The 18,358-nt window shown below is 42.1% G+C and overlaps 1 protein-coding gene across 11 annotated transcripts in view; it reads right to left on the bottom strand.

The window, feature by feature from the left end:
* The window catches only part of agrn (agrin), a 348,754-nt gene that overhangs the window by 21,051 nt on the left and 309,345 nt on the right, over positions 1-18,358 (bottom strand). For 6 of the 11 annotated variants that reach the window (XM_084721694.1, XM_084721698.1, XM_084721696.1 and 3 more), the window contains 8 exons: positions 17,793-18,008; positions 14,656-14,885; positions 12,930-13,064; positions 7,934-8,024; positions 7,420-7,584; positions 6,284-6,395; positions 4,548-4,559; positions 1,816-1,932 (listed from right to left, as the gene is read on the bottom strand). In XM_084721694.1, coding sequence (XP_084577820.1) covers positions 1,816-1,932; positions 4,548-4,559; positions 6,284-6,395; positions 7,420-7,584; positions 7,934-8,024; positions 12,930-13,064; positions 14,656-14,885; positions 17,793-18,008 — 1,078 coding nt within the window. The remainder of the gene's footprint in view (positions 1-1,815; positions 1,933-4,547; positions 4,560-6,283; positions 6,396-7,419; positions 7,585-7,933; positions 8,025-12,929; positions 13,065-14,655; positions 14,886-17,792; positions 18,009-18,358) is intronic. The other 5 variants (XM_084721695.1, XM_084721700.1, XM_084721705.1 and 2 more) reach the window with 1 other exon arrangement.

Here is an 18,358-nt window from a genome sequence, read left to right as displayed (position 1 = left end):
ATTAATTGTTTTTGACCTTTCATTGGAGGGTTACCTTTATGATTCTTATCTTGCTTTTAAATCTCTGTTTCACTGCTTTTGTTGTCACATTAATCTGATTTATTTTTTCTCTCCTTGGCAAAACAATTGAAGATAAATACTTATTACCACTTTTGGTTGTTGTCCAAAGGAAAGCAGCGTGTTATGGGGCTTTCAGTTTTCAGCTGAACGATCATTAAACCTAATTATCACAACACATCCTAAGAGCAAACAATTGTTTAAAGTGATACTGTGGATTCCTTTTAAGTTGTCCTTCCTCTAGATGTGAATTCCACACTGCTACTACACAGGAAAATGTCTCAGATATCAGATGTTGATACAACACACATGTATGCAGGGACATCAAACTGAGAGTACATCCCGTCCTCCTCATAATTAACTATTCCCTACAGGCCAAGTAAGACAAACGCCACGTTTAGCTTTTGATTTGCTCGAAACTGTCAAGGGAAAGTTTGCAGAGGAGAACTAATGACAAGTTTGCACAAACAGTAACATCCTGCCTTTGTTCTGCCGGGTTATTTTTGGCACTCAGAGATGAGCTTTTTGCTGGAAAGTGGAGAAAAAAAACTGGAAGGCTGTCAGGGAAAGATCTGAGAGTAGCAAAAGGGAGGGACTTCAAAATGTGCATTCTATTATTAGTGCATGCTAATCCAAATGAGCAGAGTCACTGCCCGTCACACTGTGAGCTTATAATGGAAAATTACTAATATGGGGGTCTGTAGCATGACAGCTGGACAGCTAATAACTTATGGTTTGAATTTTCTACTGTATATCTGAAAGCACAGGGGCCTCTATTCATTTAAGAGACAGTTAGCCCAAAATCAAAAACATATATTTTTCATCTTACCTGTAATGCTATTTATCCATCTAGATAGTTTTGGTGTGAGTTGCAGAGTTTTAGAGACAGAGATATTTCTTTTGAATATAATGAAACTAAATGGTACTAAAAATGGCCTAAAAAATACATTTGAAAAACTCAACAGCAATGTCACTTTCCAGAAATCATGATTTGATTACTCGAGATAATCAACAGACCTTGTTGAGAGCAGTTTCATGAAGGAATAATTTTTTTCTAAATACTTTTTTTTACATCTTTGTTTGACAGGACAGATATGACAGGAAAGGGATGAGAAAGGGGGAATGACACACAGCAAAGGGCTACAGGCGGGCGCAAAAGCCACGACCGCAACAGAGGACTCACCCAGCCTTGGTACACAGGGCAAACGCTCTACCAACTGAACTACCAGGCTACCGGATCTACTGTATTTTCTTTTCTGCCGGCAACGCCAACTGTACCACCATGTGGAAGGAAGTATGCATCTACATATGGATGATAAGTTACTGGTCAGCCAAGGAGGACGCTATTAATGTTTACATGCCACACTGTCACGAGTATGAACCCTTCATGGATGAGCAGATGCACGCTTCCTTCTGCACGATGATACAGTTGGCATTGTCGGCAGAAAGAAAATAGTTCCTACATGGAACTGCTCACAACAAGGTTTTTGAATCTGGGTCTTGAATTCTGAAAGAGACATTGCTGTTGAGTTCAAATGTATTTTTTGATACTTTGCCCACAACAATCAACAATCCTTCCATATCAAAGAGAAGGAAGGCATCTCTGTGGCAGCTATCTCCAAAAACTTGGCAACTCACACCAAAACTATCTAGAAAGACTACCTGTTGCTTTAAAATAACATATACACATCAGTAAAATCAACAAGCAACACTGTTGACACAATAATCCTCAAGAAATAGAGGCTTGTAAAGATTTACCTTTTGGATTGTTCCCTTGAAGCCTTCAGTAAGTGCAGCGACTCTTGCTAGCCGGCTGTAGTCGGGAGCTCCGCCAACAAAAAGAGACTCTTTCAGGTTAAGATCTATGTGCAGGTTCTGATGAGACAGGACAGAAAGAGGTATCAACTGGTGAGCTACAGCTGTGCAAACCTAAAAAAAGCTCTACATACAATGCCCAATTTAATCTCTTCCATACCCCATCTGCGATTTCTCTCAGGGGATTTTTGTTTAGGACGTAATGGTTTACGGCTTTACTTAAGTGACTTATGTGTTTGTGTCCAGGGAGCATGAAATAAGTTGCATCCTTTTAGCCGAGATATAAAGAGTGAGATTAATAAACCACATTTGCAGACGTGTCACATTCATATAGATTGTCCCATTAAAAAAACAAAGGATTTACCCATATTGTAGCACGCAGACGCTTTAACTGCACTTCCTTGCCTTTTTTCCACGTCAATACACTTGATACATTACAACATAATTGATTTCTATGTCTCTCAAAGAGAGTGGTCAATTATCCTCTATCTGAGAGACATAAAAAGAGACTACAAAAGAAATCAGGAGCAAGCTGGACTTGAGATATGGATGGTTCTTTACAGACGTCTCTAATGAATGGCTGATCGTAAGCACCGACCTTTCAAACAGTTGAGTGTGGAGACACATTAATTGCAATTCATTTGTGCGGCAGACGGCTATGAAATTCGATTCTTTCCACCAAACCTTTGGGACAATTGCTTTGCATTAGCAAGGTGCCGCTTCCTTCTTTTTGCATGGAGGAGCCAGCCCACTTCAGAAGGAAGGAATTAATGATCTTTATTTTATGTAGAGCAGTAATTGCCAGAGGGGTAAAGTGGAGTTAATTGCTGGAAAAATGATGGAAGGGGCCAAATAAACAGGCTTTGTGCAGGCAAGCTGGCACCAGCTCGGCTTTTATTTAGGATGGGATTTGGAGTGCAGGAGGCAGCGGTGCTTGGCTGGAGCCCGCGGCTGTGTCACTGCACCCTGAGCCGCTTCCAACAGCGACAGGGCGGGGACCTTGGCCAAAGCCGGTGGACCCAGCTGTATCTGGTGCCTCTAGGCTCAGACAAAAGTTGTCACTGTTTGCAGGGCAAAGTTTGTCCACCTCAGGCTCTTTATGTTGACCTTAATGTTCTGCAACACTCACTTACTCAGAACTCACTCTCCTGGACTCAGATGTTACATCGTACCTGTGTAAAATTACTTTTCTATGACTCTTAAGTGAGATTGCATGCAATGAAATGGTGCATCATGTTCTGCTCTGTTTTAAAAGGATAGTTTGGATTAATTGAAGTGGGGATGTATGAGGTACTTATCGATAGTCAGTGTATTATCTACAGCAGTTGGCACGCCTCACTTTGGAAAAGCAGAGAGGAGTAGCAGCACAGAAGCTTGGAAAAAAATCAGGTTTAAGCTTTATTTGGAATATTTCGCTGCTTTACTTTACAACCTTTTCAGGTGGGAAACGGAAGTTATATAAGCCAAATATGTCTCTCTCCAAACCAACCAGATACAATAGGCGACATCACTGATTTTACCCTGCAAAACACAAGAGTTGCTGATCCATCACTGCCTCAAACTGTTAGTTTGTTTGTGTTGTTGTGTGACTTCAGAACTATCTTTTTTAAAGCACAGAAGTCACACAATAACACAAACAGCCTCACAGATCGAGGAAGTGGTCTATTGAGTTTGGTTGATTTGAAGAAAGAATATTTGGTTCTTCTGAGGGTGGTTTCCAATTGGATAAGCCTGTCTAAGTAAAACTGTGAAAATATTTTAAACATAGTGAACACTTAAACTGGTATTGTTGTTTTTAGGTGGACCACTTTAAGGTGGCTAAAACATTTTTTGTTGCTGACCCTGTCCACAGCAGTTCACTGCTGAGCTTGCTGGTGCCCCTCTCTGCTTCTCCAAACTGTAGGTGTGCTGACTGCCATGTTCTGCAGGTATTACACTGACCACGGGTGAGGGCCTCACACAAACACACTTGAAATAAACAAAACTATCCTTTTAAACAGGTAATAATCTGCACCTGGTGAGAGAGGACAGCTGGTTGTATGGGGTGACTCTTGCTCGGTGATGCTCAGTGAGTGTTTGTGTTGTTATGGGCGAGTGAGTGGGTGAAAGAGTGAGCGACTTTGTGATATTATGGAGGACTGTTCCTGTTTCCAAAAAGAAGTGAGAGCAGATGACAAAAGAACAGCCCGGCTTGGCTTGGCACCTCATCGTCTCCTACGGTATATTTCCTCCCCTTCGCTCGCCTCCCCTCGTCTCCGCTCTCACTTTTTCGACAGCCACGCAGCACTGGCGTGATATCCCCGCCTACGCTGGACTAATGAAGACGTTTCTTTGTTGCTAAAAACAATGGCCGTCACAAAGATGACTGTCTCCTTTCCCTCTTCCCTCCCACCTTCCCACCCTCTTCCGCCCCCACGGCAGATGGACCGAGGTGAAAGCCAAACCGTGTTCTTTAAACGCATCTCCACTTCAGTGCTGTGTGCGTGCGCGTATGGGATTATGAAATGGCAAAGTTTTTCTCCAGAACTGGCACCTTTAAAGCTGCCCGCAGCTCTGCAGAAGCACCTTTTTTTTTTCCCTGTGCTGTTGTTGCATGGAGAGATGGGGGTGAGAGGACATAGTGAACGACTCAAATGAAATATGGGCTAAGGTGTGACTGGGACTTGTCTCATTACCTTGCGTGATTTCTTATTTCCAGACAGCACATCATAGAGAAGAAAAGAAAATAGGGAGGAAGAGAGTTATTAGGGGAAGACTAGTAAGTGTCTGTGCACAGAGAGGCATGCAGAGCTAGGCAAGTGCAAAAGCCCCACAAAACACACACTCATACGCACACACGTGTACACACATACACACTGGGCACATCTGTAAGAGTATTAAACATAGCTGCAGTGTAGCGCTGACAAGTGAGATAAGTACATTAAATAAGAATATGAGAAATGTGAAGAGCCCACTTTTTTTGCACATGCACATCTGCATTATATACTGTATATATGACCACAAAGCTGTGTGAGTGTGTGTTTACACTCAGTGCAAATGAGAGTCTAAGAAGGGCATGCATGCAGCAGCTGGTGTCACTAAGAAAAGATGAAAAGAAAAAAAATAATTCATGGATGAGAGCGCGTGAATAGTGCCACTTAACCCAAACCTCATTTACAGACTGCTGCCATTCAACGAGAGGTGAAGTAGATTTTTATTTCTCCTGTCTGCCCCTATGTGCCTTTGAAAGTCTTCACATCACCGTGCTGGCAGTCCAGGCCGTCTTTGATATGATGAACGCTCCCAGCATGCACCGTGTATCCATACATGTGCCTGTGTGTGACCACCTTTGATATGATACGCGCTTCTCTCTGAGCAAAGCGCACCCTAACTCCCTCCTAGTTCTTAAAGCAGGAGTAGGAGAGAATTAGCTCAGAGCCTACTGGATGGGCTCTCCGCACTGAGCTCCATAACTAGTCTCAGCTCATCCCTTGCACCCCTCCCCACTCCAACCCGGCCCCACCACCACCACCACCCATCTTCACTTTTCCCTTGCTCTCCTCTTTTAATAAGATTTTCTGCCTCTGTTGCTGGAGTAAAACACAATTACCATACGGACGATGGGAGGCAGCGGGGGAAGGACAGAGCAGCGAGAGAAGAAAAAAAAAGGAAGGGAGCGTTGCGTCTTAGAGAAAGATGATGGAGTTGACAGAGTGCATGTTCATAATCACAAATTACACTGTTTAATATAATTGGATGACTTACAGGCTTATCAAACTATTAGATCGCCTTCATTTGGAAGCATGTACCTGCTTTATTGGTCTAGATGCAGGGCTAAGGAGTTTCATTACGCTCCTCTCGCTGCTGCTATCTCCTTTATCTGCTGCCTTCACCTCCCCAGACACCACCTCAAAGGCTGAATTTATAAAATTGACTGTATACCAGCAGTAAAAGCTGTTTTTGTTTTCTGTATGCACACCAAGTTTTATCTCCAGTATGTCAGTAAGCTGAAAAGCTAAGTTTTTTTTTTTTTTTTTAAGTGGAATTACAGGACTTTCAGAATTAAGACAGCTTGTCAAACTGGCCCTCTACATCTGGAGCTCTCCCTCTTACCTTGACGGATGTCGGGAGATAGCGGCATATTTTTAGCAAATCAAGTCGGCAGAGCTGCACGGTGTAGAAAACCTCAGCAAAGGGGGGATGTCTGCTGATTCAACTGTGCCTGAAGCGGCACGCTGAAACACCTTTGCAAGGGCAAAAGGGAGCGCTAAAACCCGAGGTTGTGGCGATGATATGATAAGAGCACGCAGATGATCAAACAAATACAGTATGTACGGCACAAGCAAGGCTAAGCATAGAATAGGCCCGTCAGCCCTTCATGCTGAAAGCAAGATAACCGTTAGTGGCAGCTTGTTAGCTTGCTTGTTCTTACCGGTGCCTCCCCGCGGACAGGGTCCTTCTTGTTCACCATGATCTCTCCTTTACGGGTGGAGCGCTCCAGGTTGATGGTGTTCCACACGTTCAGCTGGATTGGTTCCTTACTCCTGAATTATGGAAACTCAGACGAGTTAGATACTGGGAAACACTGGCTCATTAAAAAATATAATGCTGCGTTCAGCTCATCCTTTAACCTGTAGCATGTTCAGATTGATCTTTTTCATGTCTTGTCCGTATAGAGTTGTTTGTTGTATTGTCATTAGTTGTGTAAAATAACCCGCTTGGATTGGGTTGCATCTACAAAGAGTAATTTATTCTGAGATTAGTTTTATTAGAGATAGCAAAACTAAATTTCAAATAGTTTAAGAGTTTAATCGATATGCAGATTCTTACTTAACCAAATTAAAATGAATTAATAAATACATAAGTAAATAAATAATTCATTCAAGTGCTGTCAGAACCTAGTAAACACAAAAAGGGGGGCAAACTGTTAATGCTTTTAGCTGCTCTGTATTCCTTAATAAAACATTGCATTATTGTTACCTAGCTTAAAAGGTAACAATTACACTGTTAGCTAGTTAGAAAGTTCAGAAAATGGTAAACTCTTTGCTAGCTAACTAAAATGTTCACAAAATACCTAAACCAAATAAAAAGTTGCATTTTTGACTAGCTAGCTAAAAAGTTATCAAAGCACTACATTCTTTACTAGCTAGCTAAAAAGTTCAGCAGACAAAGAATGGACAACAGCATAATGAAATGAATGAGCATCATAAAACAGTGAAAGCATGCCTGACATGAACTAGCAGACAGTTTTAGAAAGAAGACTGAAAGAAACAAGAGAGACGCAACATAAAACTCAATTGGGCTGAATTTGGGCTGAAACTTTCTTCTGAGGAACTTATTTTGCTCAATATAGACAGACAACCTTTTTAAAAGTTAAATCTCCTCAAGAGTAAAGTTAAAGTTAATACCAAGGTTTACATAAAGGCTTAAATTGAATCTTTCTTAATTTTTAGCTAGTTTAAATGTTTGGTGCAACATAATTTAAAGTTAATCCATGATTTAATTGGGTTTAAAAGTTAATCCTTGTTTGTGCAACACAGCCTTAGGCTGTTAGACGATGATACTGACTTGATGGTAGCGGGTCCCTTCCCCAGGTCATAGCGGAACTCCAGGATCCCGTCTTTGAGGGACAGAGAGATGAAGTCTCCTTTTCCATCAGACTTTTGTCCGTTGTAGAAGATCAAACCATTGGAGTCATTGGCCATGAGAACCACTGTCATGCTGACCTTTTGACTGTGGAAACAGCACAAGCAAAGTCAGCAAACACATTCAAGAGTCAGAGATACACTAGTATATGTACTATATGTAGCCAAGATAGAACAAAAGACGCTTGTTTGCTTGTTTTTGTTGCACAGCTACTCTCTCTATATGGAAATTAGGCAGAGAGAGTATGTATTCTACACGCTCAGGTGTAGATAACGTGTTATTTTTCCCTCATTGTCACTTCAGTTCAGGTTTAGAGAAGGCAGCTCTGCCTTAGGCGCAGAACAAACCCTGCCTATGAAACCTACATGACATTCTGTGTTTCGTAAAACACACACGTCTTTGCTGTGTGAGATTCATGTAGAGACATGGGACTTACCGCAGGTCGTGCCCGTAGAGATGGAGCCCCTTCAGCTCCAAGTAAGAGTCTCCGTTGAATTGTGGCATGTAAGCCCCTCTCCTCTCAGCCACTGTAAAAACAAAGAGACTATATTCATCCTCAGGTCCCGTTTTTGTGGCTGACAGAATTGAAATTCAGGGATAGTCGGTATATCTTTGAGGGACCTGTCAGCGTTATGGAAAAAGATGGATTTGTGTTTTCATAGCCTTCGGGATTAAGACTTTCTCTTGACAGAAATTCAAACAAAAAAATTCAAAAACCCTTATGTCAGACTGATTACACAGCCCGCCACAGTATAACAAAGAACCTTTGGAGACATGTAGAGTTTAACACCACAGCCGGGACCCATGAAATAATGCAAGCCATTGTATTTTGGCAGGGCTTTTTACAAATTCATGTCTTTGCGATGGGTCTACGTCTGGCTGTCCCGTTTCTGGCTGTCTAGAGTGATTAGGACAGGCACCGTGCCATCCTTCTAACAAGTGGCTTGACATTAAAAATCATTCAAGTGTCACCCGGGGGTATGTGTTTATGGTGTTGTTCGCAAGTGCTACCATCATTCAGAGGGATATGCAATACTAGACGCTCACGCACACACACAAAAACTAACCCACACGTACCTATATAGCGGCAAGAAAGCTTTTATTCGTAATTGGCTGGGATTAGCTGAGTCGAGTCAGGATGGGGAAGGCAGACGGAGATGAGAAAGCTAATTAGCTATTGTGCAGAAGACTGCTAATGATGATGGCACGCACCATGGAGGAGAGGGAAAAATAGTCTTCCACACACAACAAGGATTCACGCACTAAACTGAACTCTATTAGAGCAACAGGGCTGCTCAGAATGTAGTTTTTCATAGAGGAGTCTGGAGGGGGTTTTCTCTTTTTCACCCTGTGTTCAAAATGAAAGCACCGTGATCGATAAGTCACCAGAGGTCCCAGTGCTGGACAGAGCTGGATGACCAGGAAAAACCCACATGACGAGTCGGGCTTGACAATAAGAAAAGTTGGTCAAGTTGAACTTTTCACAATTATCCTTTGGCAAAACGCCTCTGAAACCAGAAGAGGTCACTCAATAGAGTGCAGAGCCCCGGCAGACAACCTGAAAATAATATTCGAATGTTACCCCTTTGTGATCGACGGTAACAGTTTTTTTTATTTAATACTTTTTTTCTCAGTAACTGCAATTAAATTTATTTTGTAATTTAAATACAACCCCAGTTTCAATAAAAGTTGGGATGTTGTGTAAAAACTAAATAGAAACAGAATGAAATGATTTGTAATTAAGTCAGTACAGTTAGGACAAGAAATGTAATCTTAAAACTGATTTCCTTCAATTTTTTCTGTAAAAATACACTCATTCTGAATTTGATGCCTGCAACATCTTTTCTTTTAACAACACTCAGTAAGTGTGAGTGAAGTGAGGACACTAAATATTGTTCGGAAGTCAAATTCTTTCTCATTCTTACTTGATATACGACAGGTGCTCAACACTCAGGGGTCTCTGTTGTTGTGTTTTGTGCTTCATTATGCACCACACATTTTCAGTGGGAAACGGGTCTGGACTGCAGGCAGGTCAGTCTAGTACCCAAACTCTTCTACTACAAAGCCACGCTGTCGGAATACGTGCAGAACGTGTCTTGACATTGTCTTGCTGAAATAAGCAGGAATGTCTCTGAAAAAGACGTCCAGATGGCAGCATATGTTGCTCCAAATCCTGCACGTACCTTTTAGCATTCATGGGGTCTTCACAGATGTGACAGTTACCCATGATGCCATGGGCACTAACACACCTCCATACCATCACAGATGCTGGCTTTTGGAGTTAGCGCTGGTAACAATCTGGATGGTCCTTTTTCCTCAGTAACTCTAGTGGATTACACTTACATTTATTTTAATTACATGTACCTAGTTTCATGTAACTAGTTACTCCTCACCATTTAGCCTCACAGTTGTTGATGACTTGCAGCCTCTACCAGCTGGATAACAGGAGGGAGGAGTCAGCAGTTTGTATAGGTTATACACAGGTTTTATGTAGGTTTTTTTTATGGTTTTGCAAAATTATGAATCTTAACATGAGATGTTCTTGAACATAAATCATATCATACCATAAATGTGCACAAAACATTTTAGAAGACCTATTTTTTTAAGACAAAAAAGGTCCAGTCGGCCTAGGTCACTCAGACACAAACACACACACAACTGACACACACACAACTGATTGCATGATAATGAACGCCTCGGAAGCATTACTTTGGGAGCTGTTGCATCTAGTGCTGAGGTAAGCTCTGAGGTAATTTTGTTTATATTTGAGTAATGCTACCTAATTAGTACTCGCAATAAAACCCATCAAAACAATATAAAATTAGGAGAGACAATAACAAAGCAGCTAAAACACACCAAACAAAAACTTTGGAGCTGCAATCAAAGCCCCCGGTCCCACCCCCAATCAATCAGCTCTTCAACACAACTGAATCAGAGACACGCACTGTCTCTCTCCCACACGCACATTAACTGGTCCCTGGCTTAAACCTAGCTAAGATTCTGAATGTAAAATGTTGTTGAAATTCAAACTCCCCTCCTGCAGTTAGTTTTTCAAGGACCAGGCTGAGTTCAAGTGATCCTGCTTTCATCACTAAAATGTAATGATTTACACTATCACAGGGTAAAAGCACACAGAGAAGTAGGCCATTCAATACTATTGGAACACCCTTGAGAAAAGCCCTTGATGGTGGATATTATAGCAGTGAGCTGCACTGACGAACCCTGGCAGAATTGAAATAGAAACCATAGCTCAGCCAAACGTGCGCACACACTAGCTACACACACACTTAATATTATGACTAATTCACCTTCAGGCTTGTGATGAGCGGGCTGTGAGCTACCTGTCTTTTTAACTGTCTCAGTGCAGCCCTCTGAGGGTGCGTCCACCAGACTGCCGTCTTATCTGTGAGCTCCTGTCTAGGGCTGACACTCCAGCTGACTGACGCTCCCATAAATCACCACGGGCAGGGAGGACTGATGCGATTAGTCATCTCATTGATTCTTGTGAAAAAAATCGCCTTTTGGAACGGGAGACGCTCTCGCTCACACAGCATTGATTTTGGTTCACCTCAATTTGTTTTAATCACCTGCTAACTGGGACTGTGGGCTTGGAAGGAGGTTATCCCCATCTGGATTTTTGCTTAATTCCCAGGGTTACACGGGTGCCCATCTTTCTCTTTTGTTTGGCACATGCATGATAGGATATTCTCTTTCATACAGATGTCGACTTCACTTCTGCAAACATTCATGACAACATCTACAAAGCCAGGGAGGGAAAATCCACGGGTAGACTTCAGAATGTGACACTGCCAAAAGTGCTAATGATGAACTTCAAAAGCAGCTGAGTCGTGCTCTGGTCTGTTCCCCAGCCGCGGCCCGGTTCTGCCATGTGGAGCTAAGCAGCAACAACAATGTTTGAACACAACACCTGTGGGCGGACAGACAGGCAGGGAGGGAGGAAGAATGCGGCTTTGCTGCCGCTTACCCACTAACAAGCGCAGCCGAGTCGATGTGGTGAATGGCCCGACGGGGCCAATCATCTACCTCAGCTCTGCTACCCACCAACCCCTCCCATCCACCCCCGCCCTGAAGGCTCAACCCCCCCTCCTCTGTTTCCGTGTTTGATCTCCCTTTTCGATTCAGGATGGATGGAAATGTCACAGAGCAGAAAGAACAAAACAGGAAAGGAGGGAAAACAGACCAAAACACCAGTGCTCCTTGATAAGCACATTAGAGAACAACTGGACCATGAAGTTGTGGAGTTACACTGGATATACAGTGTTTAGCAGGGGTGAAGAAATGAATTACAACTATTCAAATTACTCTAATTAAGTCATTTTTGGTTAGGTTCTTTTTTAATTCTGTAATTTAACTTCACAAAAACATAACTTCACAAAAATTAACATTCTGAATAGCCAATGGTTCCCAGGTGGTATTGGGTGAAGTGCTTCCATAGTAAAAGAGATGCTGTATATGCATGTATGCACAAGGCACAGCACTGCAACTTCTTTGACCGTTTCCTCTGGAGAGTTTCCTCTGTCCTGTCAAGTTTATTACCATAGTTTTTAGATTTTCTGCTTAAATATCCCAATAGTTGCTGCAGTGATATTACTGCATGTATGGATAAGCAGCCTCTCTAATCATGAAAATAAATCATCAAAGAAAACACTCGTACATCAGTAGAACATACAATAAAGAAATCAGCTGGAAAGCTCATGATCAGCATCATTTAAAAGGTAACAAAGCCAACAGGGACTGTGGTGTGAGTGTTTCTTCCCAGTAAGAGAGAAGCTGTGTGTGCATTTACACACAAGACACAGCAGCGCAACTTCTTTTATCATCTAATCCTATTTCCTCTAGGGAGTTTTCCTCCGTCTTGTCAAATTTATAAGTACAGCTTTCTTTCTACTTAAATATAAACAGTATGTACTGAAGTGACATAGCTGTGCACATGGAGATGTTTAAAAATAATTGAGAGCAGCCTCTTACACACAGTAAAGAAAATGTAAAGCTTGCGCTGCTCGACATAATTACAAGTATAATACAGCCTGTAGGGACCGGTAGAGGTGTGGGAGAAGGTATCTACGTGTGGGTAATGTGTTTGGTACATTACGCATCACTACTCCGTCTTTGTTTTTGTAGCCAATCAGGCTATCTGATGACAAATGAGCCAATGAAAACCATGACATACTGATGAAAAAACAAGAACCACAGTGGGTTCGAGTTTAGAGAGGTGACTGTGACCACTGAGCAGAACAGAGAAGGTGTTTGGAGTAATTCAGACTGTTGACCTGGAGAACCAAAAACCTTTGATTGAATGCTTGATATTGATAAAGAATGAAATACTAATAATTAATAAACACAGTAACAGTACTTCTACTAGAGTACAGATTTTCAGTACTCGTTCCAACACTGGCGTTTAGTCAGATTACCTTTCTCGCAGTGCCTCCCTTCGCGTCCCATGGGACACTCGCATTTGTAGCCTCCCTCGGGCAGCACCTGGCACTGGGAGGATGGATGGCACCTGTTGGGCTCGCATGGATCATGGACGTCAGCGCAAGTTGGACCTAGAGAAACACAAGTGCAGTACAAATCCACAATGAGAAAACCACCAACGATTTCAACCACATTCTCTTTTATTTCATTTGAGAGGACAGAAAAAAAGGGGAGAGAAGCGGGGTATGAGGATTTCCTCTGTAATAGAGGTCATTTTCTAATAGGATTTGGAAATATTACACGTCCAGATTAAACAGTGGAGAGCCTCCCCGCCACGCGGCCATGTTTCTGGGCCAACGCCGACTGTGGAAAAGGCTCGGGAGCGTCTGGTGGATGATGGTTTTGCCCTCTGCCATAGCCCATCTGAATTCACCCGTCATTACTTTAGCAGTCAGAGCCTGTGGTGAGGAGAGCGCTTTAATGAACCCCATCCCCGCTGAGCTCACAGGGCTCCCTCGTTTTTCCTCACTCATGCTTTTGGAACCTAGCTTTTATCCTCCACTCTCACTTCTTCCCTACCACAGCTCTTTTCTCATATCTCTGCCTCCTCTCCCATCTTTTTTAACTCTAATACTCTCTTACCTCCCTCGTTCATCAGACTGTCCTGACATGTCCTCCTCTCCCCCTAACTGCAACTCTCTCCACCCATTTATTCTCTCTCTCTGTGATCTGTCCCTCCCTTCGAGGGCGGCAATCTTGGCCACTTTCTAAATTGACATGATGATAAAATTAACTTGCGTGTCGGTCTGCAGGCGACGGTCCAATTCTCATTATCACGATTCATTTTACACCACGTTGCCAACACAAGTTTGATCACAGCAATGCTTCTTAAGAATGGAGGGTTATCTTTGCTTCTTCTCAGGCATCTCAATAACAACAAAACATAAAAGCTCCTCATATGAAAGCCAATAAGAATGTAATGTGGTGCTTTATTGATCCACATTTTAAATTCAAGGAAAATGGCTCTTAACGCTTGTCTGAAAGGTGGTTTCCTCTAACCACTGAGCTGCCCCCATGTGAGTGTAAAATGCTTTACTATTCAAGCATAAAAGTTAACTCTGACAATTAATTTAGTTCTAGTGTGAAACTTTCTGCAGCAGGCTGCAGTACAACCAGCAAGGGGCACGCTTGGCTAGGCCCTGATGGTGTCTGCTCTTTACTATATCCTTTCTGAGTTGCTTGTTAGTTGGCATCTGCTGAAGAAAGAGAAAAAGAGGACGGATGGATACGGAAGAAGACACAGGCCAAAGGCCATTCACTGAGCGTTTGGTGGAAGTTTTCATGTTTTCGGCATCGTGTCAACGTTTAATCTCTCATTTCTGTGTTGGACACAGAGATTTGATGGTGTTGGTGTTTACAAAATGGCTTCCAGCGCTCCCGCTGGGGGCATGAGTTACACTGTCAAATTAGGCTGTCAAGCTTACTTAGGATTTGTGAGTAAGTCATGACCACTGTGAATCCCAAAAGAGAAGGCAAAGCAGAGATATAAACACAATTTTGACAAGGTGTTAGAAAAGTCTGGAAATTTCACATACTGTATGAATTTACATATTTTCTATTTATACTCCCCTGGACATATACAGGAATAAACCTGTCTATGACAATCCAGAAATCCGAGTGTGACCATTAGGAGCACTACTGGACTGCTGCACTGCGTCTTACCCCAGAATCCTTTGCTGCACTTGCAGTGGAACATCTCTGCCTCCTTGACTTGGCATGCAGCGCCATTTTTGCAGGGATTGGGCTGGCATGGGTTGTTACCACATTCACCCACACCGCTGCCATACAGAGTGTCTTCGCCATTCTCCTGCAGGTTGAGCTTGCGATTATTGACGTCCAGCATGCGGATGCAGCCCACCAGACCTGTGGCCACCGCTGTCCTTTCCCTCACACTGAGGAAAAAAAGGGAAAGAATATTATGTCTTTTTTCAACACAGAGTTTGACAGAGCCTGCAGTTACAATTATTATACTACAGAGCTCACTTAATAACACAGAGCTTAGAGTAAAAATGATGCTCTGTCCTGTATACTAGTGGTGTCCAAACTTTTTGTGCCCAAGGCGCAACCAAAGGGCAAACCTGTGTTCTTATCCATACAAAACTAGCCTCTATAACCAAACTAACAACAGAGGCAATGAATATCGGCCAATCAGAGGCAGAATTCCTGAAGTGTGTGTAGGAAAAACATAAGCCATCAATCAATCAGGACCTGTGATGTGTCACACTCGTCAGAATTCCCACCATCCAGTGAAAATGAGTTCTTACAAAAAGCTGATATAGTAAAGCATTCATTTTTATAGTTGTATACAATAATAATTGCGTATGGTTGTCACAGAATTCCATGGCACACTTGGACTTGCTTCAGGTCACACTAGTGTGCCAGTGCTGCAGTGAACTACTACTATACACTGTGTGATATTACTGAAACATTTAATGCAGCAATGCCTAAACATATTTGAAATAAGGGATGAGTCTGAAGAATAATAATTAGTGTTATTCAGTTTCTTTTTAGCTGTTGATTGACTTCAAATCCTTACTGTTCTCTAAGTCTCATCAGCTACTTAATTACAGAGCTATGAAAATAAACATGACTCTCAAATCTCTTAAATACTGAAAAGATGATGATAAAATCATTCCACTGCAAGTGGCTGTATCATAAGAGATCAATGTGTTGAAAAACATGTTTTGTTTGCTTTTTGCTTTAATTTAAGTTTGCAAAATGAAATGCAAACGTTAACTCAAGACAAGCATAGTTTACAATAGCGAGGTTAAACACTCCTCGACAGGAGGACATCTTCAGAACTGTGTGGCAGTGGCAGTGAATGATTTGCACTGCTCCTCTATTCTCCTCAAACACGCTCCAATAAATGCTTCTGTGTAAAACATCAAGGTCTCCCGAAACTTCTTCAGTCACAAATTAACAAGCACTCAAGACATTCTTGAGACTGCATGTGTCAGAATTTACATGTTTCACATTAGGGATGCACTGATACCATTTTTTTTTTCAGACCAAGTACAAGTACTTACATTAGGGTACTTGCCAATACTGAGTAGGGATACGAGTACTTAATAATGCCATTACAGTTTTATTTTCATCAGATGTTCCTCAGCTTCTAAATGTAACAAGTTTCTGTTCCTGTTTCTTGCTGCTAGTGTAACTATAGTTACTGTACACACAGCATTTTTGGAATATTTGTAGTAAGTTACTTTACTAAATTTGTGTTTCTTTTTATACTGAAATATATCATGTACACAGTAAATTGCTCAGCTTAATAATTAGACAGCATTATTATGGACTTGCAGAATTAAGTTTGCTGTTACAAATGGTGTTATATATGAATATTATTTCATTATCATTTACATAACTTGCACTTGTTTGTTGCACTTGCAACTAGTATTTTAATTTAACATTTAGTGGTGTGTGTGTAGTATTTAAGTTTCTTCTTCATGTCCCTCTTGTCTAAGAGCTAATTAGTTCCTACCTGCCATTGTTTAGGGGGGACAGGTAAGAGTGTGGTGCCACGTGTGCACATGTTTTGTTTGCCCTGCTGTGAACCCCGAAGAGTGAAGTTGTGTGTACCGTGCTGTCAGACTGTTTTGGTGAAGATTAACAGGAGAATAAAGAAAAGTACACAAAGAGAAGTTGTAGCACCATATCACCAAGAAAAGAGGGTAACAGACTGGTGGCAGCAGTGTTTTTTCTTCGTCTTTGGATTATTTACCTCAGGCATTCAAATAGATTATGCCCGCCAGGACTTATTGAGCAGCGGCTGGCTGTGGTCTACAGGTGCACTCTGGGAGGTTGTTTCAGTTTTACATGGACTTGCATGGAATTTAACTGACAGTCGCCAAAGTCGCTGCGGTCATTAGTGGACGATGTTGAGGACTGGGAGTCTCTTGCTGATAATGACGATGCGACCAATAAAAGAGGGTAAGCATCAGCAAACCGATGGGGTTATTGGGTGTGGGGTATCGGAGTACTTTTATGAGTATGAGTACGTAAGGACCGTATCCGTATCTGACCGATACCCAATGCTGGTATCGGTATCAGTGCATCCCTAGTTCACATTTCTAATTATCATACAGTCGCTTCTTTGTGCGCATGAGTGATTATGTGCACGCATGTGTGATCACTGGATCTGCAGCTTGTCCTTAGCTAGTCTCGAATCCTTCTGTCCTGATCAGCCTAATGTTTTTTTTTTTGTGCACATTTATGACTGTATGATGAAGGACCTCTGTGATTTAGAATTTTTGAAAAACCTTGACAGAACTTTCTTTTTAAAAATCTTTTATGCCTCTGTGTTTTTATGGCTGGAGGAATTATGTTTTCAGGTCATTACATTTAGATGTGTTTGGACAGACACGGATGCAAACTGCAACGTGACTAGTCGGTGGAGACAGAACTGGCGTGGAAAACACAACCCTTGACAGCTGACTTTTCACTCTTCTTAATGGCCGTTAGTATGTGCAAGTGTTTAACAACTGCTGTGGGGATCGTGTTAATATTGGCAGAACTTTGCAAAATTCTGCTGGCTGCATCTGGTAGTCATGGTGGCATTGCAGTAGGTGCTTCACAATCTGTTGCCTGACATGGATCTGGACTCCACTGAATGCACTTCTAGTTAAATGTGAATTCAGCTATATTACCACAAATAGGAAACCACAGCTAATTTCCATTCCATTTGGTAGTAAGACCCTCAAAATCAAAAGCAGAAAGGTTTAAATGAAGAGACTTTCTGTCTGATTGACTTCCTGCCCTGAGTGTTATCACATTGTGTAACTGTAGATAAATGGTCTTACTCTGACTTCATGTCCTCAGGCATTCCCCCAATGAACAGGTTGGTGTCGAGGTTGAGGCCGTCTGTGCCACGTGGACTCTCGCCCTCAATGTGCGGCTCGTTGTCCACGCTGAGCATGGCGTGGCGTCGGTTGCGAGTCACCACCAGCTGATGCCAGCGGCCCTGACTGATTTGCACTTTGCTGACCAGTATTCCTGTCCCCGAACCTGTGTTGAACCTGAGAGGAGATACAGAGCATGTCAGACTCATTAAGCCCACTTTATCCGACAATCACTTTATACCTGTATCACACTTCATATTAATTTACTGCGGCTAATGACTGGAAGAAATGTGCTCATACTGCTCAACAAGACAGAGAAGGATGACAGAAAGCAGGTACCAGACTTCCCATTTGGGATTCCAAGCTATGTGACTGGAATGAGGCAGTTACTCACTTCAAAAATGTCTTTCACATTCTGTTTTTAATTAAACATTTTATCTAATGAGGTTTTGTTGAGAAAAAGGCCATATCATCACAGAAAAGCACTGCGGTGTATGTGCACCCACACATATGGTAGTATTAGCACA

This window comes from Lutjanus erythropterus, chromosome 6, assembly GCF_056507025.1.
Source record: "Lutjanus erythropterus isolate fLutEry1 chromosome 6, fLutEry1.hap2, whole genome shotgun sequence".
Lineage (NCBI taxonomy): Eukaryota > Metazoa > Chordata > Actinopteri > Lutjaniformes > Lutjanidae > Lutjanus > Lutjanus erythropterus.
The sequence above is the reverse complement of the archived record's forward strand: the minus strand, read 5'-3'. Positions and strand labels throughout refer to the sequence as shown.